The sequence below is a fragment of the Hypomesus nipponensis genome, chromosome 21, assembly GCF_054491055.1.
Source record: "Hypomesus nipponensis isolate SF chromosome 21, ASM5449105v1, whole genome shotgun sequence".
In the NCBI taxonomy this organism is placed as follows: domain Eukaryota; kingdom Metazoa; phylum Chordata; class Actinopteri; order Osmeriformes; family Osmeridae; genus Hypomesus; species Hypomesus nipponensis.
In genome coordinates, this window is record NC_140381.1 from 2,575,001 (window position 1) to 2,597,500 (window position 22,500).

A 22,500-nucleotide genomic window follows, 5' to 3' on the forward strand; every position below is an offset into this window, starting at 1 on the left:
TAAAGTCCCGGTGCTCCTGAACCGTCACCTGGGCTGGCTGCAGTGTCAGGCAGAGAACCAGAGGAACAGAACACGTTACAGCCGCTGGATGGCCCTGGAAGTCGGTATGTGTGTGTGCAGGCTTGTTATGGCTTTGATAACGTGAGAGTCGTCTCAACTGTTCCTGTCGTCTTTCTTGTCTGTAAATCTACTCCTGTTCCATCTGTAAACACTGACTCTTTCTAATCCCTGATCTTCACTTCCTTACCCTCCGACACACACACTCACACACACACATACACACACACTCACACACACACTCACTCACACACACACTCACACACACACTCACACACTCACACACTCACACACACACGCACACACACTCACACACACACACTCACACACACACACACACACTCACACACACACACACACATACACACATTCACACACACATACTCACACACACACACTCACACACACACACACTCACACACACACACTCACACACTCACATTCACACACACACACACTCACACACACACACTCACTCACACACTCACACACACACACACACTCAGTCCCCGTGGACGGCCCTGTGACGATGCGTAACGACTACGACGTGGGAGAGAACTTTGCCGTGGTGGGCTTGACGTTCTACTGCTCCGCCGCCCACGGAACCTTCCCGCGTTACCGCTGGTTCCTCAACGGAACCGTTCTAGAGGGCATGGGGTCCTTCTACTGGGTGGTCCACCAGCCCCCGGAACGGTCCATCCTGCTGCTGTCGGTGGGGGGGTGGAGCGCCGGAACGTACCACTGTGACGTGGCGGACAGCTTCGATAACACCACGGTTATCAGGAGCGCAGGGCGCTACGTTGATAAGGAAGGTGGGTGTGTTTCCTGCTGGAGGTCAAAGTGACACAGTCACATGACCTCTGTCTGTAGCTTCGACTCTCTATTCACGTGAGGCGTGACAGGTTGGAATCTTACTGTCATCTGTTGTTTACGCCTTCCTCTTCCCCCTTCTCCTCCCTCCTCCCCCTCTCCTCCCTCTCCCCTCTCCTCCTCCCTCCTCCCCCTCTCTCCTCTCCCCTCTCCTCCTCCCTCCTCCCCCTCTCCTCCCTCTCCCCTCTCCTCCTCCCTCCTCCCCCTCTCCTCCCTCTCCCCTCTCCTCCTCCCTCCTCCCCCTCTCCTCCCTCTCCCCTCTCCTCCTCCCTCCTCCCCCTCTCTCCTCTCCCCTCTCCTCCTCCCTCCTCCCCCTCTCCCCTCTCCTCCTCCCTCCTCCCCCTCTCTCCTCTCCCCTCTCCTCCTCCCTCCTCCCCTCTCCTCCCTCTCCCCTCTCCTCCTCCCTCCTCCCCCTCTCTCCTCTCCTCTCCTCCTCAGTACTGAACCACCTTCCCACCTCTGTGGTGGCTGTAGTCTTTGGTTGCTTCCTCTTCCTGGTCACCTTGGCAACAGCCGTCTGCTGCATCGGGCTGATGTACAGTGAGTTCAACTTTGACCTTTTGACCTTTCTGTCTGAGGACTCAGGCCTACACTTTTTAGGACTTAATTTAAATTTTTGCTTGTTTATCTGTTTATATCCCTCCCCTCTTTCTCTCTCTGCCCCCCTTTCATGCATACCACACACACTATCCCTCTCTCTCTCTCTCTCTCTCTCTCTCTCTCTCTCCCTCTCTCTCCCTCTCTCTCCCTCTCTCTCTCTCTCTCTCTCTCTCTCTCTCTCTCTCTCTCTCTCTCTCTCGCTCTCTCTCTCTCTCTATCTCTCTCTCTCTCTCTCTCTCTCTCTCTCTCTCTCTCTCTCTCTCTCTCGCTCTCTCTCTCTCTCTCTCTCTCTCTCTCTCTCTCTCGCTCTCTCTCTCTCTCTCTCTCTCTCTCTCTCTCTCTCTCTCTCTGCCCTCCCTCTCTTAGGACAGGGACCGTATGGTGAGAAGTCACTGTAAGTCATCTACCTCAGTTATCTCAGGCACTCTGTGCATAACGTGGTACCCTGTCAGGATACTCACGTCAGTCATGTTCTGTTCAACAGTCCTATCGTTTCTGTCAGGCCCTTCCCAGGTTCCCCCATTTTAGCAGCCAGAACACGTAACCACAGCGAACTGAATTTATGGGTCTCCCTCTCTCTTTGTCTGGCCCTCTTTGACTGTGTTTGTCTCTTTCTCTTTACCTCTCTCTTGTCTCTCTTTCTCCATCTCCCAGACTGGATCTAGAGATGGCGGACAAGTCTGTCTTGTACGCTTTCCATGACGAGCAGCTGGTGAGTCGGCCATTTTGTTTTTCCAGATAGGTCTCCTACGCCACCAGAAACCGCCCAGTTTAACCCATTTGGTTACACATTCGGTATGTGTTGTATGTTGTCAGAGTGAGGAAGACTACGAGGAGGATGAAGATGTAGTGAGAGCAGACCAAATCAATGGTTCCGATCAGGTAGGAGTGGAATAACATATATTTATTATCTATTTTAATATGTGGGGGTTGTCTCTATCATCGATCTCTCTCTCATTTTTTCATAATCTGTTCCTGGTGTAGTCTGTCTCTCTCTTCATCTCTTCCCCTCCTTTCCTCTCTGTGTTTCATCCCCCCGTCTCTCTCTCTGCAGGGCTCTGTCGGGTCTGTGGATGAGTGGCTCTGGATCAGTCAACCTCTGAGACGGACGAGCCTGGAGGAGGAGATAGAGGAGGAGGAGCAGGAGGAGGAGGTAGAGCAGGAGGAGATAGAGGTGGAGGAGGTGGAGAAGGAGGGGCAGAAGGAGGAGGATGTGGTGGACGAGGTGGAGGGAGAGAAGGAGGGGCAGAAAGAGGAGGAGGAGAGGGAGGAGGAAGTGGAAGACCACAAGGCGGAACAAGAAGAGGAGGAGGAGAACAAGGAGGAGGAGGAGCAGGTGGAGGAGGGGCAAGAGGAGTTAAAGGTGGAGGAGGTGGAGGGGGAGAAGGATGGGCAGAAGGAGGAGGAGGTGGGGGCGGAGGTGGAGGGGGAGAAGGAGGGGCAGAAGGAGGAGGAGCAGGAAGAGAAGGAAGATAAACAGGAGGAGCAGGAAGAGAAGGAAGATAAACAGGAGGAGGCGGAGCAGGAAGACGATCTCTGAGAGAGGACGGTGCTGCGTTAGATTGATTCAATTCCACAATTTCGTAATAATTGATCAAATGTAATTTCATCACAGGTGTCTATCTGATGTAATATTAGCCGTACGTGGTGGCTGTCAACAATAAATATATAATGAATTCATTTGTTTAAACGATGTTACGTTCGATGATTTATAATAAAGACACTGTATACTTGATTTAAATGCCGAGACACGCCGGGGGGAGGAGAGTGTTTCAGAGAGCCTGCAGTGAGAACACGGACCACAATTATAAACCAAAACAAACAAACCCAGCCAAAGCTACGCATGGGGACGATTTTTTCCGAAGTGGGTGGCGCTCCTTTCACTTTCAGGAAGTACAGCAGTGAGGAAAAAAAGTACTTGTTTGCTATCTGTCAACTTGGTTAAGTCACAGGGAAGATCGCAGCCAACGGTCTTGTGACCGACTCCGCGGAACAGAGCAAACTATATTAGCAGGTCAAACATGGAGGAGACCGGCGCCGCTAGTGCCTACGGGGCTTCGTTCGCAGGAGGCGGATTCGACTTTCAGAAGTTTGTCCGACAACCGCAGACAATCGTTCGGTTTCTGAGTTGGGTAAGTGGGCGATATTGTTTGACTTTGTTACTTATTGACCCGATTTCGGTCGTTTAAAGGTGAGAGAACATCGGCGTGCTAACAGGTGGACCCTTGTACAACAGTGCATTGAAGTAAACGGGCCATTATATAAATATATAGGCCTATGTGTATGTGTAGGCTACACAGTGTAGCCAACAAACTCTGCAATTTGTACATTTATTTTATAAGCATAGCCTTCGCTAGAACCTAAAACGTTGGAGTGCCGATATACAGTTAACAGCCTTTTTGTTGTTGTTGACAGTTGAGGTCCGACGCGAGCGTTAGGTTTCTGGAACAGCTGGTGTCATGACACAGCACCAGCACCGCACAGCAGCTGGCGCTAGCAGTGGGCATACGCGTGGGGACAACAACCGCGTGCACTGTCGCAACGGCGGTGGCTTTGTCATAGACCACAACACGCTCTTGAACTAGACTAGGACTGGCCTAGTGATAAACATGAGGATGTACTTTTTTACGACACAGATCACGGACTATAAGTTAAAGTCCCTCCCCCCCCCCCCTAAAGTCCTATATAGTCCCTTCAAACTATGGAGGTGGAGAGATGGAGGGTAAGAAAGGGGCTTTCCATGCAAATGACTAGTCTTGTTTAAGATCCTCTTTATTTGGTTTGGTCTAATTATGCAGGAGTATCAACTCATGATGAGAGAGAGAGAGAGAGAGAGAGAGAGAGAGAGAGAGAGAGAGAGAGAGAGAGAGAGAGAGAGAGAGAGAGAGAGAGAGAGAGAGAGAGAGAGAGAGAGGTGTTTAGCCTCCTTACCTGGCACCATCACTAACTTGGCCTCGCGCGAGAGAGAAGGGTGTGAGTGAGAGAGGAAGCTCTTGTCCTTGTCACTAGGCAGACCAACGCTGCCAATTTAGTTTTCATACTGTTTGTGTTTCCTACGATGTCAATTCCAGCTTGAGGTGTCGACACACACCTACGTTACCCATCCATGTTCAGCTAGCACAGCCTGCTTGGTCATTGTCATCAGCAGGGAGGGGTGTTTGTGTAAGCCAGGGTAATATGCCTGCCTAGTGTAACAGCAGGTAAATATGACAGGAGAGGACAGAATGTGCCATCTGCTGACAAGAACCCCTGCCCCTGCCCCCCCCCCCTTCCTCCCCCTGCACCCCCCCCCCTTCTCCCTCCCCTGTTTCCCCCTCCTCTTCCCCCCCCCCCCCCTCCTCTGTTGACGCCTACCCTGTGGTGTGATAGTGGCAGTGCACCGTAAACAGGGGGTGGTGGGGAGGTAAGATGATACACCCCTTTGCCCCCTCAAACACACACACACACACACACAGCGTTGTGGTGTGACACGGCTCAAGGAGAAGCCCTCCTGTGTTAGGCGAGGTCATAATCAACTTGTCCCCACACAGTCTTCCTCACACTGCCAGTCTGTCGCTGGATTCAACCCTCTTTGTTAAAAAAATGACCCTGTACAATATGTCTCTGTGTCTCGCTCTATCTCCCATTATCGTACCGACACACACACACACACACACACAACTCTCGCTCTCACTTCTCTGAGAGTAAATTTGTGGTTTGGAACTCCCCTGATATTTTCTCTTACTCTAGCTCTCTCTCTCTCTCTCTCTCTCTCTCTCTCTCTCTCTCTCTCTCTCTCTCTCTCTCTCTCTCTCTCTCTCTCTCTCTCTCTCTCTCTGTGTGGCATTGGTGGTCACATGACACACCACCCTAATGGCAGTGCAGACCAGTAACACTGGGCAGATACCGGTGACTCCATGGCGACATGCCAGCTCCGGCTCCACTCATCCTCTCTGCTGTAGATTAGCTGGCCTGCATCACAAAGTACCGCCAATCTGCTCAATTACTTCATCTGTGCTTGATTGAGCATGCCTGGTACAGAGGATCTGAATGGAACAGAAGCCCCGCCCCTTCTGCCTCACGAGGGATGAGGGCGTTTCCCCTCTCTTTCATTCACTTTTCTGCACTCTCTCTTTCATTCACTTTTCTGCTCTCTCTCTCTGTCTCCTCTAGATCTTTTCCATCGTGGTGTTTGCCACTGTGACGGCGGAAGGATATGTCAACTCCCACCTGAGCGCTGACACAAAGTGCATCTTCAACCAGAACGACTCTGCGTGTCACTACGCCGTGGGCATCGGGGTCATTGCCTTCATGGCCTGCGTGGGGTTTGCCATGGTGGACGCGTACCTGCCTCTGATGAGCAGCGCCCAGGAGAGGAAGTACTCCGTCATGGCCGACCTGGCCTTCTCAGGTCAGGGGTCAGGGGTCGTCGTGTTTGTTGTTGTGGCCGACCGGCCCCTTCTTAGGCCAGGGGTCAGGGGTCACCTTGCTCATGGGGTGATGTCATATCCGTTGTTATGGCCGACCTGGACTTTTCAGGTCAGGGGTCAGAGTAAGGTTATGGGATGTCATATTGTGGTCATCGGTATCCTTAACTCAGAGTGATGAGGGAGAAGGAACAGCAGCTAGTTATAGTGTTGACCAGACCCATTTTCTGCAGTAAGTTTTTCCAAGTTGTTTTCTCAAAACAAATATTACATTCCTCCCACTTTGGTTGGTTGTGTGTGTGTGTGCGTTGTTTCAGGGGCGTGGACCTTCCTGTGGTTTGTGTGCTTCTGCCTGCTGGCCAGCCAATGGGGTCGCACGGATAACGTGAGTGGAATCCCCCAGGATGCGGCCCGCGCCATCATAGCCTTCTCCTTCTTCTCTATCGCCACCTGGGTGAGGAGGACTGCCATCACACCTGTCACAGCACACCTGTATCACCTCACAGCACACCTGTATCACCTCACAGCACACCTGTCTCACCTCACAGCACACCTGTATCACCTCACAGCACACCTGTATCACCTCACAGCACCTGTATCACCTCACAGCACACCTGTATCCCCTCACAGCACACCTGTATCACCTCACAGCACACCTGTATCACCTCACAGCACACCTGTCTCACCTCACAGCACACCTGTATCATCTCACAGCACCTGTATCACCTCACAGCACCTGTATCACCTCACAGCACACCTGTCTCACCTCACAGCACACCTGTATCACCTCACAGCACACCTGTCTCACCTCACAGCACACCTGTCTCACCTCACAGCACCTGTCTCACCTCACAGCACACCTGTCTCACCTCACAGCACACCTGTATCACCTCACAGCACCTGTATCACCTCACAGCACACCTGTATCACCTACCATGCCATCTGCCTTCATATACTTGTGTTTAACGGTTTGCACACTATCCATAACTCCTCTTCATTGTTGCCCGCAGGCGATCCTGACCTACTTTGCTCTGGGTCGGTACCGCCAGGGTGTGGATACCCTAGCCCAGAACTACCCCAACGCCCCCCCGGACCAGATCACCCCCTACCCCCCCACCTACGCCCCCACCACCTACGCCCCCACCACCTATGACCCCAGCACCTACGACCCTTCCTCCTACCCGCCCAGCAACTACGCCCCCACCACCTACTCCGCTTACCCCACCAGCGGCCTGGACGACTACCAGAAGCCCCCCTTTGCCCCCCAGAGCCAGCCCCAGGGGGACATGGGGTACCAGCCCCCGAACTACTGAGCCTTGTCGTGGGGGAGAGAGGGGTAGGAGCACAGAGGGAGCCCCAGGTTTTGAGGTAACGACTCGTCCTCGTTCTCTGCCTTGGTCATGAGGTCATACCTGATTGTTAGGTGATTGGATGGGTAAAAAGCAAGCAGCGTTCTATTGGGACCATCACTAGTGTTTGATTATCTGATCAGGGATTTCTCAAAAGGAAGAGAGAGGGGGGATGGAGGCGTTTTAGTTGGGCAGGGGGAGGGGCTAGGTGAATGTTTGGTCATATGATGGTGGTGATCAGAGGTCACATGGGTGGGACAATGAAGATCAGCCAATGAGAATGCTCTGGGAAGTGTTCTATACCTTTTTCTTTTCTGTGTTTAGAATTCAGAAGCCAATACCTGCATTCCGAAAGAGGAATGCGTATCTGTACATAAGCCAACCGCTATTTTTTGAATTTTGAATGGCTGTGTGTGTGTGTTATTTTTTATTTTTTTAAGGTTGTTTTTTTATGGGCACTTCTGTAGACAACTTACAAGCACAATATTTGATTACATTAAATGTCCCAAAAATATGTTTATTAATTAATTTGATTTCACCAAATCACTTTAGTGGGAAACTACTGAATGCAATTGGGAAAATACCAAGTGCACTATTAAACCCAATGTGCCTCTTTTGCCCTGTGGCACCTGCCAGACTGTTTGTTCCTCATCAGCAGCCGTAGTTATCATAAATCCTGTGTTGTTGTATGTAAACAACTCGCTCTGTCAGATGCTCTGAAAGCCAGACTCAACCACACGGTTGACACGGAAACCGACAAACTGACAGTTGAAGAGGGGAGGCCTAGCCTGTCTTACTTTGAATACTGAGAATCAAACACCACGAGGTAACATGTGATCTAGCGTAACTGGATAGGTAAAAGCATTCTGTCTTCCTCCCAACTCAGGCGAATCCTGTTTGTGTTAGATCAGTTGTTATTTCTGTCGATGAGGAGTGGAAGGAAGGTTGTGTTTTTCTAAGACTTTCAAATGGTACACAACAGAAGGGGAGAGCCACCGTTGAACTCTGCAGGAAACAGCTTAACCTTGTGATTGTGTTTAAAGAAACTATGACAGTCTGGGTCCTAGAGCCCACCAGTTTACTCTTCCCAAAGACAAAAACCAACTTGAGACGACTATTAACTAGGGGAAAAAAAACATTTAATTCAGTCACTTTGAGGTCCTGATTTTCCTGGGTTAGTAGAGGTGTAGTTTGATGGGCAGGTCAGACCAGAGGTGATGACGCCAATGCTCTAGCCCAGCTGCTGAAACAGCTCATGACTGTGCCTTGTGGTGTGTGGCCCCTCGCGTCTGTATGTGAATGTTGTGTGGGAGAGAAAGACGCATTCACACACACACACACACACAAAGAAACACACACACACACAAAGAAACACACACACACACAAGGAAACACACACACACACACAAAGAAACACACACACACACACAAAAAAACACACACACACACACAAAGAAACACACACACACACACAAAGAAACACACCTCCCTGGTGTGTGTTTCTTTGTGTAGGCACGTGCTTTTTCTTTTTAGCATAATGCTGTGTAGCTTTGTTGCAGCTGAAACAGTAGGGATACAACACAATACTGGTATTTATATATGTATGTAGCTTCCCTAGTGTGAAGGGCTTCCATTCATTAACTTATACAACACACACACCTTTGTTATAACTGCGGCTGGTGGTTTCGTTGGAATGTACGTGCCGAGGGAATTAGACCCCTGTCTTGCAGAACGAGGAACTGGCCTGAAACTTGATTGTGTCTAAAGTGAATCCAAGCTTTGTGGCTTTATCTGCTGTACAAGGAAGATGTATGTTTGCATTTCTGAAATCTGTATAAACTGTAAACCTGTGTTTCACTGTTAACTACTGTACTTTTCTCTGACTCACAATTGTATTAAATCTTACACACACACACCCACCCACTCACAATTGTATTGAATCTTACACACACACATGATCCCTACTATAAAGCACTGGTGTTAGCATTGGTCCTTTCACACTGCAGTAAAGAATGGCATCCACAGTATGTATATGCAGGTGTTAACGCTCAGTGATGAACAGACGGATTAAATACTCTTCAACTATATCTCTTCAGGTTCTTCTTTCAAAACGCCCTTTTCGTGTAGTTATTAGCCATGCGATCTGGGAAGATTAAAGATGTGATTTTCTGAAGCATATGAACATGTATTGATCCACAGTGTGCATTTTATTTTTCATGTTATATTTTTTTGTTACATGATGTGGTTATTTAAAAGTCAACAATTTCCTGTCTGATTAAATATGGTTTGACCTGAATGCTAGTTTAACATTTTTAAAAGTAATAATTTGTTTTTCACTTTTCTTGCCAAACATCGTCCTTTGTGTAGCAAAATCCAAAAAGAGAACTCACGTAGGGAACCTAAACCAGTTCAACTTGATTGGCTAGTACTCTGTTCTGTTGTGACATGTGACTGTTTTCTGAAGGTTGTCGAGGGTGATACCAGGATGTTGTCACCTTGCCAGTTTGCCTTCAGACACCTTACAGCTTCCGGAATGTCAATGAATGTTCAGTTTGAACCTATAAACTGTGTCTAGTTCTGGCAGAATAAAATGGTCTATCATCTGTAGAACTTGGGGTTCATTACAATTGTGGTCCCACAGTTCTAGAACACCATATAAGATTACAGGAAAAACATGAATGTAGTGTTGCCATACCAACCCCGATTGACGGGCAGTTTGACAGTGTTCCGCAGAGCCAAGATTCTGTCAGGCTACTGGTTATTTTGGGCGTGCAGGCAGCTGGGTCTAGTGTTACACTGCCAGGTTGAACCCAGTTCAGACAGTGGCACAATGCCGCAGATAGAACTAGTGGAACTATAGAATGCAGAATATTCCGGACACATGAAAGATGCTGTCTCTACAGACAGGTTAACTTGTGCGCACACACACACACACACACATCATAATAATAATACAAAGTCTTCTAATAACTTATTTAAATACTTCCATTTGGCAACATGTACAATGGGATGACAACTGAATCAAGTTCATCAAAAGCAGCAGTTCTGATTTCTATGCAAGTAAGGAACAGGAAGAATATTAATAATGAAAAAAATATTAAAACATAAATTGACTAAAACCAAGGGTTTCCCTTCTGTACATACAGTACCATCACAGCTCAGTTCTGGGTAGAAAATATAATGAATTCCTTCATTTCTCCCTTTACTTTACAACCATTTTAGTTGGCTGTGATTTAAAAAAAAACGGCTACTGTGACTGTCCATGTCCCGGTGCGTGCCCTCCCGTAACCACGGTGACGTCACGGGTTCGTAGTGAGCGCGTTCAGAGGTAGAGCTGTCCTAGGATCTTCCTGGGGGCGGAGCTAGCGTCCAGTTGCTTGGTGGTGAGGTGTGGCGGCGTCTCTTCCCTGTGGGGGGCGCTGTTCTCTCTCTCCATCAGGCCGCCGTAGCACTTCCTGCACACAGCGTGGTACTTGTCGGCTCCACCAATCACCTCCACCTGGGGGGCGGGGCAAACAGGAAGTGAGGAAGCTTTTTTTGGGGGGGAGGATCCATGCAGATTATAGGATAATAAAAGAGGATTTTTTCAAAGACAAGGAAAAGGGAGAAGGTGGGATGATGCAGCGTTTCCTGTAAATGTCAATGTGGATTTACTGTTAAGGTTTTAATGAAACCCCCCCTCCTCCTCCCTCACCTCCTCTCTCCCCTCCTTCACCTCCTCCTCCTCTCCCCCCCTCACCTCCTTCTCTGCCCCCAGTCTCTTGGTGTAGGCTGCCTCCATGAAGCACTGCATGCACACGGCGTTCAGCTTCACGACACTTTCTGCCAGCGGAACCAGGTTCAGGATGTTGCCAAACGCCTAAACACACACACAATATGTTAGGAATGAGGGAGCAGCTTACATTTATTTGAGGGGAGGCAGCCAGAAGCTGTCCCACACACACACACACACACACACACACACACACACACACACACACACACACACACACACACACACACACACACACACACACACACACACACACACACACACACACACACACACACACACACCTTTCTCTGGAAGGTTCCGTCCAAGGCTGCCACGATGACGATCTTCCCCTTGTTTGCCATTTCCTCACAGAACTCCACCGTGTCAGGGAACTACGGGACACCAGAGAGGACATTCAGCAGTAATTCACTATTAAAAATGTGCATGCCAAATAACCGTCCTTCAACATCACCTGAGGGACAGTAAAGTCAACTTACAAACTGGCCCTCGTCTATTCCGATGACGCAGGCCTTCAGCGCGAGAGACCGCACATCTCCCAGTTGATTGGCTGGAATGGCCTCCATAGTGTTTCTATGGAGAGAAAAACGGGCTATTACTAAACTTGTCCATCCTTCCTTCCTTTCATCTATCTGCTCTTTCTGGCTGTCGAGAACTATCGTGGTGTAATAAATAAAATCAAATAACTATAATTTCATAACATTCCGTGTACTATATTTTGCTGAGGCTATAAATTCTTATACAAGTTAATTGTAGCAGACGCTTTAAAGCGGCACAGCACACACAGTTCCTGCAAGGAGTCCTACTCCAATCTCTAATTTAACTTAATCGTGTAACTTTTATCATGCAGGATGAGACTACGGATTCAGATTATATTTGTCCTTACTGGTCGTGGGTGGCCACCCCCTTTTCGGAGTAGCGAGTGTCCTTTGCATACTTGATCACAAGGCAGTTGTACTGGGCTACCTGGAAGCGGCGCACTCGTCTCATCAACTCCGTGCTGTGGAAAGCGATTGTCTGTTAACTGTGATGTTCATACACAAGCAAATAATCAGTTTAAAAAGACGGCGAACTGTAAACGACTACTTGTAGTTATGTGAGTAAGTTAGCTAACTGTCACGGGAGTAGTATTGCACTGTAGCATACACAAAGTGAATAGCTCGCTAGCTTGTTTCACGTCTTATTTGGCGGGATATACAGTAGGTCTACACCCAAGGTTGTTATTGTCACATACAATCTAATCTAATAACTCTTAGGGTATACACACCTTTTGCCTGAAAACATTGGCCCGAAGATGACCTGTAAAAACATTAACATATCAATTGCGTTGTTATGATTCAGTTAAACTGCAATGTTATTTGTTGACGAAACAATGCAGTTCAAACACGTAATTGTTTCAATGCATTGATAAAACAGTTGTCTTTGTCATTATAGTATTGCGGAAAATATGAATTAATTGATTACGGATATCTTTTACTGTACATTCAAGTCAACATTAACCCACCTGGATTTGTCCTCGTGCTTTCCTCGGGGAATGTGGCAGAATTCTTGGAACATTCAAGCAATCCATTTTTAGGTATTTTAAGTGTTGTTTTTTAAAAGTATCTTATAAAATATCTTGACAAGTTTAGCTAAATATCTAGCAGCTGTTTAAATTTATTCGGAGGTAAATCCAAATTGAATGTCCCGCGTCTGAACTACTACCGGTTGGTTTTATACAGGACCGGGGCATCCAATGATCTTGGAACAACGTCACAAAAACAACCAATGAGAGTATAGGTAAACTTTACTTCTCCAAACCCGGCTGTGCCCAAACCCAGCAACAATATCCTTTAGGCGGGAGACAGATGTTTCCATAAAGGATGTATTGTTTTCTTTCGAAGATTTTTAGTGTGTCATAATATTTCTGAAATATGTAAGTTGTAGTGAGTTGTTTAACTGGCTTACCAAAGTAACGGAAAGCCAAAACAGTGGAATATTAGGGTTTGTTTTTTAATAAATCTTTTTTTCTGTTGGTTTATTTTTAGAACATAGAACATAGTTTACCATGTAGTGAATTCAGCTAAGTATATTACTCCAACCGTTTTCGGGCACTTGGCAAATTATTAACAGAATCTGCGTCAATTATATTCCCTGCACGTGACGGAAAATACGGGGTTTGGAGACTTGGGTCGACACGCTATAGCTAGACTTCTCTCTTATTGGTTGATATCTAATGTAAACTCCAAAGGTTCCGCACACTTCAGGAGGGTCTTCTTTGTCACAAAAGTTGTCCATTTAAAGCTTGAAAATGACTCATTGGAAGAATATGAAGAAAGATGTAAGTTGACAGTTTTAGCAGTTGAAACACTCAAAGTGTGTGTTAAAATTATCTACTTTAACATATAATTTCATAATGTCAGCACAGGGTCCACATTTCCCCATTGTGCATGGAGTTAAAGGTTATTTGTCTTGTATCGTGACATACTCACCAACGGTCATTTGGCTTAAATATTTAGAAAAACCTAACATTTGAGTGACATTTTGTAACACACCTGTTGTTTCCCTATTATTAGTATGACTGCCATAAGAGGGCGCTATTGATCAATTGACCGATAATGACGTGACACTGCATTAATCATGCCTAACCAGCCTGTGCACCGGTTTGCATGGCCGCTCGACAAACAACCAAATCCACTTTTTTTTGGCGTTTGACAGGAACTCGAAAAACAGTTCTCGCCAAGTCAGTGGTCGCACAGAATGTCGGCGGACGACGTAATCAAGGCCCACGTAACGGCGCTGAAAGCAGGTCAGTCCACGATCCACAAGATTAGTGTCCTGATTTAACGTAAATGATTACGTTAACGCAAATAATTACGTTAGAAATGAATGAAACCCGCGAGAGATCGGATTGTTTGGATCTTTGCCCGCTGTTTGGGTGTTGTCCGATTATTGGTGCATCACAAACCGGTGACATGAGAGCTGTATTTTGTGATTTGTGTGTTTGTGTTCTCAGGCGTGTGTTAGGTGCTCTTTCGTTTGTTGAATATTTCAAGGTTGTGCGGGCTATACTACAGTTGGCACTATCTCTTACATTTGACATTACATTTGATTAATATAGCAGACACATGTATCTCTAGTTAGGAACATGATGTCTATGTCGTGTATGTGCTAACCACTACGTGTGTGTGTGTGTGTGTGTGTGTGTGTGTGTGTGTGTGTAGGTACAGAGCGAGCCCGGGGTCTGGCCCAGACTCTGCTCAACGTTCCCTATGGCGATGGAGACGGAGAGAAGCTGGATGTCTACGTACCCAGCACCTGCTCCCTAGGTGTGTGTCGTGTGTGTGTGTGTGTGTGTGTGCACAGAGATCAGAGACCCTACAGGAATACCTCCTTTGTTTCCCCATAACCCTTTATAACATACTCACCATCCCTCTCTCTCTCCCCTCTCTCTCCCCCCCTCTCCCCCTTCTCCCCCCTCTCTCTCTCCCTTCTCTCTCTCTCTCCCCCTCTCTCTCTCTCCGCCCTCTCTCTCTCCCTCTCTCTCTCTCTCTCTCTCTCTCTCTCTCTCTCTCTCTCTCTCCCCTCTCTCCCCTCCCCTCTCCCTCCTGCAGATGTCCCCCTGGTTATCTACCTCCATGGCGGCTACTGGCAGTTCCTCAGGTGCCCTTCTCTCTCCATGGTCCCTGTGTAGCCTGGTCTGGAGTCAGGCTTCAGGGGTCCCTGTGTAGCCTGGTCTGGAGTCAGGCTTCAGGGGTCCCTGTGTAGCCTGGTCTGGAGTCAGGCTTCAGTGGTCCCTGTGTAGCCTGGTCTGCAGTCAGGCTTCAGGGGTCCCTGTGTAGCCTGGTCTGGAGTCAGGCTTCAGTGGTCCCTGTGTAGCCTGGTCTGGAGTCAGGCTTCAGTGGTCACTGTGTAGCCTGGTCTGCAGTCAGGCTTCAGTGGTCCCTGTGTAGCCTGGTCTGCAGTCAGGCTTCAGTGGTCCCTGTGTAGCCTGGTCTGGAGTCAGGCTTCAGTGTAGCAACAATTCAAACAGGACTCCTGTTTAGTTTGTTTATTTGTCCGTTTATTATACGTGTGTGTTTGTGTGACTCCACTTCCTCACAGCAAAGAGGAGTCTGGATTTATGGCCGTCCCATTGGTCGGCAAGGGCGTGGTCGTGGTCGCCGTGGGTTACGACATCGCTCCAAAAGGTACAGGACAGCGCGGTGTGTGTGGCGCAGACTGACGATGTCACACAACCACATGGAACTGATTGGTGGAGGGGGGAACAAGCAAAGTCATCAGCTCAAGAAACAAGCAGACCACCCGTTGACCTCCCCTTCTCTCTCTCCTCTCCTGTCTCTCCATCCTCCCTCTGTCTCTCCCTCCTCCCTCTGTCTCTCTCCCTCCCTCTGTCTCTCCCTCCTCCCTCTCTCTCTCTCCCTCTGTCTCTCTCCCTCTCTCCTCCCCCTCTCTCTCTCTCCGCCCTCTCTCTCTCCCTCTCTCCTCCATCTGTCTCTCTCTCTCATCCCTCTGTCTCTCTCTCTCCTCCCTCTGTCTCTCTCTCCTCCCTCTGTCTCTCTCTCCTCCATCTCTCTCTCTCCCTCTGTCTCTCTCCCTCTCTCCTCCCCCTCTCTCTCTCTCCGCCCTCTCTCTCTCTCTCCCTCCCTCTGTCTCTCTCCCTCTCTCCTCCCCCTCTCTCTCTCCTCCCTCTGTCTCTGTCTCTCCCCCTCTCCTCCCCCTCTGTCTCTCTCTCTCCTCTGTCTCTCCCCCTCTCTCCTCCCCCTCTCTCTCTCTCCTCCCTCTCTCTCTCTCCTCTCTCCTCCCCCTCTCTCTCTCTCCTCCCCCCCTCTCTCTCTCTCTCTCCTCCTGTGTTCTGCTGCAGGGAACATGGATCTGATGGTGTCTCAGGTGCGGAGGAGTGTGGTGTCGGTCCTTCAGCAGTACTCCCATATCAGGTCCACACTCGCGTCATCTGTCTCTCTATCCGTGTTCCACATCTACTGTACTATGCTTCATCAGTATACACATGTGCAATGACCCTTTATATGAGCTGTCTCTAGTCTTGTATGATTACACCTGTGTGTGTGTGTGTGTGTGTGTGCGCGTCCAGCGGTCTGTACCTGTGTGGCCACTCTGCGGGGGCTCACCTGGCCGCCATGGTCCTGTCCACTGATTGGTCCCAGTACAGTGTCAGGCCCCAGATCAAAGGTGAGAGGTCAAAGGTGGAGCAGCACAATACTGTAAAGGCCGCAATATGCTACTCCGACTCCGTTTAAGGATGGGAGGGCGGACGGATAGCCTTTGTTTATGGTTCTCCGTAGGCTGTGGGTGCTGAAAACAATTCACCGGCAGAAGAGTAGGTGGCGCAACGTTTTTTTTTGTCAAAGACAACCTTAGAGAAACCGTCTTTGTGTGGAAGTCGTTGCGAATGTCCGTTTTTTTTTTTTTTACGAGAGCTCTGATAGGGCGTTCCCCGTAGACGAGGGCTTTCCCATGTGTCCGTTTTTGGAAAACAGAGAACCCTAAATCGACCTTTAGAGGCCTGTAGTTCATAATGATTTGATTATCTTTCCCTCTCCCCCTCCCTCCTTCCATCCTTCTCTCCCTTGTGTCCCTCCCTCCTTCTCCCCGTGTCTCTCTCAGGAGCGTTCCTGGTCAGTGGGATATACGACCTCCTGCCCATCCTGTCCACCTACGTCAATGAGCCTCTGAAAATGACAGAGTACGACCAACACACGTACCGCTCTACGTGTGTGTGTGTGTGTGTGTGTGAGAGAGAAAAAGAGAGAGAGAAAGGGGGAGGGAAAGAGAGCTAGAGAGAGTATCCATCAGTAGCCCCCCCCCCAGTGCCAGTCAGTGACCCCCCTCTCCCCTATCAGGGAGGTCGCCGTCAGGAACAGCCCCAGCCAGCTGGTGCCCCAGCTCAAAGCCGCCTCCTCCGACTGCGACATTGTGGTTGCCGTGGCGCAGAACGACTCACCGGAGTTCCGGAAGCAGTCGGAGAACTACTTCCAGGTCAGCCCTGAACACTGACAACCTTCCGTTCAGCTTCCTGTCTCTCTCTGTTCCTCTCTCTCTCTCCCTGTTCTCCCTCCCTTTTGGCCCATTTCCTTATTTTCTTTCTCTCCAACTGTTTTCCCTTCTTCTCTTTCTGTTTCTTTCTCCAAGTATATCTTTGAACTGTGCACTTCCCGTCATTGATTTAGCCAGCTGTACTTCCCGGAGGCAGTATTTGTGTGTTGCTTTGGGTAAAAGTGTCGTTGAAGTGGATAACAGTTCTATGGGATCCCCCACCTGCAGGCTTTGCAGTCATCAGGGCTGAAGGTGACTCTAGAGGACGTCCCAAACACAGACCACTTCAACATCATCGAACAGCTGGTGGACGGAGAGTACCACCTCACACAGGTACACACACACCCACACACACACACAGGTACACACACACACACAGGTACACACACACCCACACACACACACAGGTACACACACACACACACACACACAGGTACACACACACACGCACACACACAGGTACACACACACACAGGTACATACACAGGTACACACACAGGTACATACACACACACACACACACAAGTACACACACACACAGGTACATACACACACACACACACAGGTACACACACAGGTACATACACACACACACACACAGGTACATACACACAGGTAAACACACACACACACACAGGTACATGGACACAGGTACACACACACACAAGCTCACTTAGTCACTGCATGTCTTCCTTCCTCTGCAGCTCCTGTTGAAGGCCATGGGTAAGGGCTGAGGAAGAGGAGGAGAGGTGACGAAGCCTGTCTGCTGCCACACATACACACACTTCTGTCCCGGCTGCCATCTACCTAGTCAAACTCAAGGGGGCGCTAGTGATTCAGTAATATTTGTTAGGCCATCTAGATGAAGTCTTGTACTTTCGGGGTCGAACACAGATTAAATCAACTCTAGGATCTATTCGATCTTGAAAGTAACCTCAATTGACACTGCATGTTTTTAATCTTAATCTAGGTGTAGGCAGAGTTAGGTCCAGGTGTGACAGGACGACCTGACCTGACAGCCCCCCCCCCCCTCCCTCTCCGTTACTATGGAGATGACAGTGACATCACTGCTACTGTATTTTTCACCAGCTGGCCTACTGTTGTTGCGTGTCACCTCATTCATTCACTCACTCATTCATTCACTCACACCTTCAAGCAATCATACATTCACTTACTCATACACACCCTGAATGCTTTACTCTTTTATCACTCTCATCCACTAACTCACCAAATCAGTCAGTAAAAGAACTGTGAAGTCTGATCCCAGTTCAGCTAATAAGCCACTAAGAAGTAGCGACACGTCAGTGCTTTATTATGACTAACTAGTTAACCAGTCATTTCACTGGTTAACCATTCACTATGCACAATAGTGTCTCATCGTTGGACTCCCATTGGACTCCCATTGGCTGTTGTGGTGTTCTGTAAATTGTTGTTGTTCCATTGTTCCATTGTTACAATTTCCTGTATGTTTGTTTTCAAAAATTCCAAACCTCCCTGAACCATTGACTGTGAATCTCACATGCAGTTGTTATGAACTTTGTTTTTAACTTGCTATAACACCTTTACATTAGTGTACAGGGATGACCATTTATATCAAGGGTTACTTGCCACATCACAATCAGTATATTAATGTAGCAGTGTGCTATATTGCCATAAGTGAGATGCATGATATTATTGAAAAACAAATCACCTTTTGAAAATAAATGATTAAATATAGGCCCACTGTATTTTTGCACTTTTTAGCTCTATTGGAAAATATATATATATATATATATTTTTTAAGCAGGTTAATTTGTTTAGTCAGACTGAGTATAATTAGCTTTGCACACAGTTATCTTTGTGGGGTTTGATGTTGAGCATGTAATTGTTTACGTAATTGTTTACATTAGGCTACTGTTTACGTGAACAGTTTTACTAGTCATACTTGCTGTTGCGAAGAATCATGAATTAAGAATATTCACAATAAACGTCTCTATCTTATTTAACATGGTTTATCAATTCAGACACTTCGGTAGCGTGGCAACTATCTGATGGGCACACATATTCCAACACACAAGACTTGTAGACGAGAGCGCTCCAGTAACCACCCACATAGAAGAATGCCGCTCTCTGGTCAAGACCGCGCGAACAACTGACGTTCTAGTGAGAACACGGTGTTCGGATCTCAAGTTACCGGAGAAGGTCTGAGCCAAAGGTTCCCCACAACTGTGTGTTGCGGAATATGTGGAATGGACCACATACACGTGCGTCGTTACGACTTTGATAACTAAACCGAACAGGTTTGACCAATCAGCGAACTCGTTTGCATAAGCGGCCAGAGAGGTATGCCGCGTCACCGTTATCTTGTCAGAGTTTGCGTCGAAGCGGCATCAGGAAGTGAAGTTCTGGCTGCATCAACGCTTTACCGCGATGGAGCGGGGATAGGGACCGGGTACATTCGAGAAACCGAATAAGCTTCCACCAAGCTATCGTATCGGGGGGAATCTGGGCCATCCCATTTGGCCAGTAAGTACAACAGTAGACAAGTGGAGTCTACAAAGATGATGTCCACATCATTGTAGCGTATAAGATACTCTGGGCTGGACAATTAATACCAACATGCAACGCAAAATATAATTAGCTAATGCTATTCAGCTTGCAAAAAATATTGCTGGTGCCAGGGGAAGAGCATCTATTAAAGTTAGCTTGCTTGTGGAATTGGAAATTAGCTACTCTTGTCGGATGTAATAACCGGTACTATTTTCTTTTTAATGTTTCCGCGATTAGTTTGGCAAGAGTGTTGACTTGGCAACCGATGTGGGCTGGTCGAACTCCAGTCTTCATCCTCTTCCTGTCTTCGTGGCCAGTTTGAGTAAGGGTCTAGACTTTCGAGTCGCGGTTAAAGACCAGTGATCAGTTCGTGGTGAAGAAACCGTTTTGTCAACACGGTTCAGGAGGGTGTTGCATGAGAAGTATGAGAATCTTGTTAGTCTTTGTTATTGTTAGTTTTCCCGAGAAAGGAAATGCCTTCTTAGTTTGTTTTCTTTGGTTGTTAACAGATTGGTGTTTCATAACACTCACAAACACACACTCTCTCTCCATTATTTATCCAAGCTACATTAGCCCCCAGTTTAACTATTCTCTTGTAAGTCTACCTTATATCCTAGTGATCTGGTTCAGTTCCACTAACCCTGCATTCTACCTGCCTCTGTGTTGTAAGATTAGGTCATGTTAACACTGTAATGCAATTAGCACACATCCTACTGTCAAGGGTACGTTTGCTTTGTGTGTCTGTGTAGGCCTCAGGTCCCCATTCACAGACTAGACCAAAGGTAAAGCCTGAAGGAGTCAGGCATTTTCCCTGAGTCATGACTGTGTCAAACCTTCTTCCCAACCTTCTACAGGGGGAGGGGGAAGAGTGAGAGGTACAAAGAGGGGGGAAGAGGGAGAGAGGGAGGAGGAGGGAGAGAGAGGGAGAAATCAGTCAGTGGTGGACGAGTAGCAGAGAGGGAAGGAGGGCTGGAGGGAGGTGCTGAAAGGAGGCATGCGTGCGAAGGAGGACAGAGATATGCCTGCAGACGACCGCTCGAGGGAGAGGAGAAGAAAGGGTGAATAATTACAGCTGGAACTGGCGAAGGACGGAACAGATGAATGGATGAATGAATGAATGCATGAGAGAAAGGTAGAAAGATTGTTAAGCATTCCTGTAATGGAGAGGAAAAAAACAACTGTATTTTTGCTGTTTGTAAACATGATTAGTTATCCGTGTTGGTTTTTGGAATTTGTTCATAAGAAGAGAATTACTTAGGGTGAGTGTGTATGCTTGTGTGTGTGTTCCTGGCTGTGTGTGTGTGTGTTCCTGGCTGTGTGTGTGTGTGTTCCTGGCTGTGTGTGTGCAGCAGGATCAGAAGCAGCAGTGTTGACAGCCCTAGCCTCTCCTGTGTGTGTGTGCAGCAGGTTTGAGTGTTACTGTGTCGTCCTGAATCGCCACAGGCCTGCAGACCATGAGATGACTCAGATAATCAGTTACTATGGACACGAGTCCTGTTACTGTGGAGGGATTGAAGCTATTTTCTATGTAGCTATGAACCTGAACCCTGTATCAGCTCTGCTCTACAGGAGGAGCTCTACAGGACAATGTGTTCTTTTTCACAAGTTTTTTTTCTTCCACCAGATGGTTGAGTGTACTAGCTCTGTAGTATGAGTTATGGTACAGTTCCATCTTGAAGGTTTAGGAGAGCTGTGGAATGTTTGTGGAGTGTTCCGGAGTGTTTGTGGAGTGTTCCGGAGTGCTTGTGGAGTGTTCAGGTGTTCCGTGACTCAACATAACAGAGGTGGGCGGGACAGGTCTGATGTGACATCAGAATACTATCTGCAGGTCACCCCTGGCAACGCTTACATAAGAGGCACAGTAGACTGCTCACCTTCCTGTCAGTGCTTGTTCAGCTCCCTCTCTCTCTCCATCTGTATCTCTAAGTCTCTCTCTCTCCCTCTCTCCCACCCCCAACACACACACATAAGGGGACTCACGTATCCGCTGTGGTTCTCAGGGGAACCTTTTGCTGCTCTTTCTGTTTCCTGTCTCCCGGGGCGGAGAGACGGTTCAGCAGTGTGTGTTTGTGTGTGTCAAAGGAGTGTGTGTGTTTATTCATGTGTGTAGGCGAACCTCTACAATGAACAATGTTTGAGCTGTTTAATGTACGACCAACAGTGAACAATACAAGCAAACATCCTCTCTCTCTGTCTCTCTCTCTGTCTCTCTCTCTGTCTCTCTCCCTCCCCCCAGATCCCTCCCCCAAACCCCCTCCCCCAAACTACCCGTCTTCCCAGTCGGGTGGTAACCAAGGCGACGACCCCATGACCCCGCTGCGCCTGGCCGTGCGAGGCCTCCCCGCCCTGGCCGCCATGACGACCGGTGCCGTGTCGTCAGACCCCCGCTTCCGTCTCAGGTGGCGGGCCATCGCCGTGGCGACGCTCCTCGCCCTCACCGTCCTCCTCTACCTCCACCACTCCGCCCCGGGGGCCGTAGCCGCCGACGACCACCTCCTCCGGCACCACAACGGGCAACAACGCAGCCGTCGGACGGTCGACGGCGCCGGTAACCATGACGTCGTCAGCCCGCGAGCGGCGGAAGGAACCCGTAAACGTTACAACGCCACGTACCCTCTGAGCGCGCCGGAGCGCACGGCGCTCGGGACCCGCTACCGTATCGCCGTGATCGCCGACCTGGACACGGAGTCTCGCAGCGCCAAGGAGCACACCTGGTTCAGCTACCTGAAGAAAGGTCATGTGACCGTGGCGGAGGGCGGGGATTGGCTGGAGGTGGAGTGGGACCCCGACACGGTCACACTGGAGAGCCACCTGGCGGAGAAGGGACGAGGTGTGGACACACACACACACTGATACACACACTGATACACACACACACACACAC

At 48.6% G+C, this 22,500-nt stretch overlaps 5 protein-coding genes across 8 annotated transcripts in view; 4 read left to right on the top strand and 1 right to left on the bottom strand.

The window, feature by feature from the left end:
* LOC146237421 (uncharacterized) overlaps positions 1-3,067 on the top strand; it is a 5,640-nt gene extending 2,573 nt beyond the window's left edge. Inside the window, exons 7-13 of the mRNA XM_084685921.1 lie at positions 1-104; positions 564-869; positions 1,366-1,467; positions 1,894-1,921; positions 2,182-2,239; positions 2,344-2,409; positions 2,582-3,067. The exon at positions 1-104 is cut by the window's left edge and continues 175 nt beyond it. Of these exons, the coding sequence (XP_084542047.1) occupies positions 1-104; positions 564-869; positions 1,366-1,467; positions 1,894-1,921; positions 2,182-2,239; positions 2,344-2,409; positions 2,582-3,067 (1,150 nt within the window). The remainder of the gene's footprint in view (positions 105-563; positions 870-1,365; positions 1,468-1,893; positions 1,922-2,181; positions 2,240-2,343; positions 2,410-2,581) is intronic.
* Positions 3,068-3,369: 302 nt separating this feature from the next.
* Positions 3,370-9,892, top strand: syngr2b (synaptogyrin 2b). Its single transcript, XM_084685611.1, has 4 exons — positions 3,370-3,659; positions 5,680-5,917; positions 6,251-6,387; positions 6,944-9,892. Exons 1-4 carry the CDS (start codon positions 3,549-3,551, stop codon positions 7,244-7,246), a joined length of 789 nt encoding a protein of 262 aa, XP_084541737.1. The 5' UTR covers positions 3,370-3,548; the 3' UTR covers positions 7,247-9,892.
* A 50-nt stretch (positions 9,893-9,942) lies between these two features.
* tk1 (thymidine kinase 1, soluble) lies at positions 9,943-12,840 on the bottom strand. Its single transcript, XM_084685613.1, has 7 exons — positions 12,559-12,840; positions 12,322-12,353; positions 11,941-12,054; positions 11,534-11,627; positions 11,339-11,428; positions 11,022-11,141; positions 9,943-10,781 (listed from the first exon to the last, which is right to left on the bottom strand). The coding sequence occupies exons 1-7, from the start codon at positions 12,622-12,624 to the stop codon at positions 10,605-10,607; spliced, it is 693 nt and encodes a 230-aa protein (XP_084541739.1). The 5' UTR covers positions 12,625-12,840; the 3' UTR covers positions 9,943-10,604.
* On the top strand, positions 12,782-19,072 carry afmid (arylformamidase). 2 transcript variants are annotated; one of them, XM_084685607.1, is made up of 12 exons: positions 12,782-12,833; positions 13,285-13,374; positions 13,752-13,842; positions 14,258-14,362; positions 14,648-14,696; positions 15,138-15,223; positions 15,898-15,970; positions 16,126-16,223; positions 16,659-16,737; positions 16,895-17,030; positions 17,316-17,420; positions 17,792-19,072. In XM_084685607.1, exons 2-12 carry the CDS (start codon positions 13,345-13,347, stop codon positions 17,819-17,821), a joined length of 882 nt encoding a protein of 293 aa, XP_084541733.1. In that variant the 5' UTR covers positions 12,782-12,833; positions 13,285-13,344; the 3' UTR covers positions 17,822-19,072. The 2 variants fall into 2 exon arrangements, with proteins under 2 accessions (XP_084541733.1, XP_084541732.1); XM_084685606.1 differs by lacking the exon at positions 12,782-12,833 and having other exon boundaries at positions 12,868-13,374.
* Positions 19,073-19,213: 141 nt separating this feature from the next.
* Positions 19,214-22,500, top strand: part of cant1b (calcium activated nucleotidase 1b) — a 5,091-nt gene continuing 1,804 nt past the window's right edge. The window contains exons 1-3 of one of the 3 annotated variants that reach the window (XM_084685555.1): positions 19,214-19,592; positions 19,854-20,038; positions 21,853-22,446. In XM_084685555.1, the coding sequence (XP_084541681.1) occupies positions 20,032-20,038; positions 21,853-22,446 (601 nt within the window). In that variant the 5' untranslated portion in view covers positions 19,214-19,592; positions 19,854-20,031. Of the gene's footprint in view, positions 19,593-19,853; positions 20,039-20,546; positions 20,675-21,852; positions 22,447-22,500 lie in introns of those variants that run through there. The other 2 variants (XM_084685556.1, XM_084685554.1) reach the window with 2 other exon arrangements.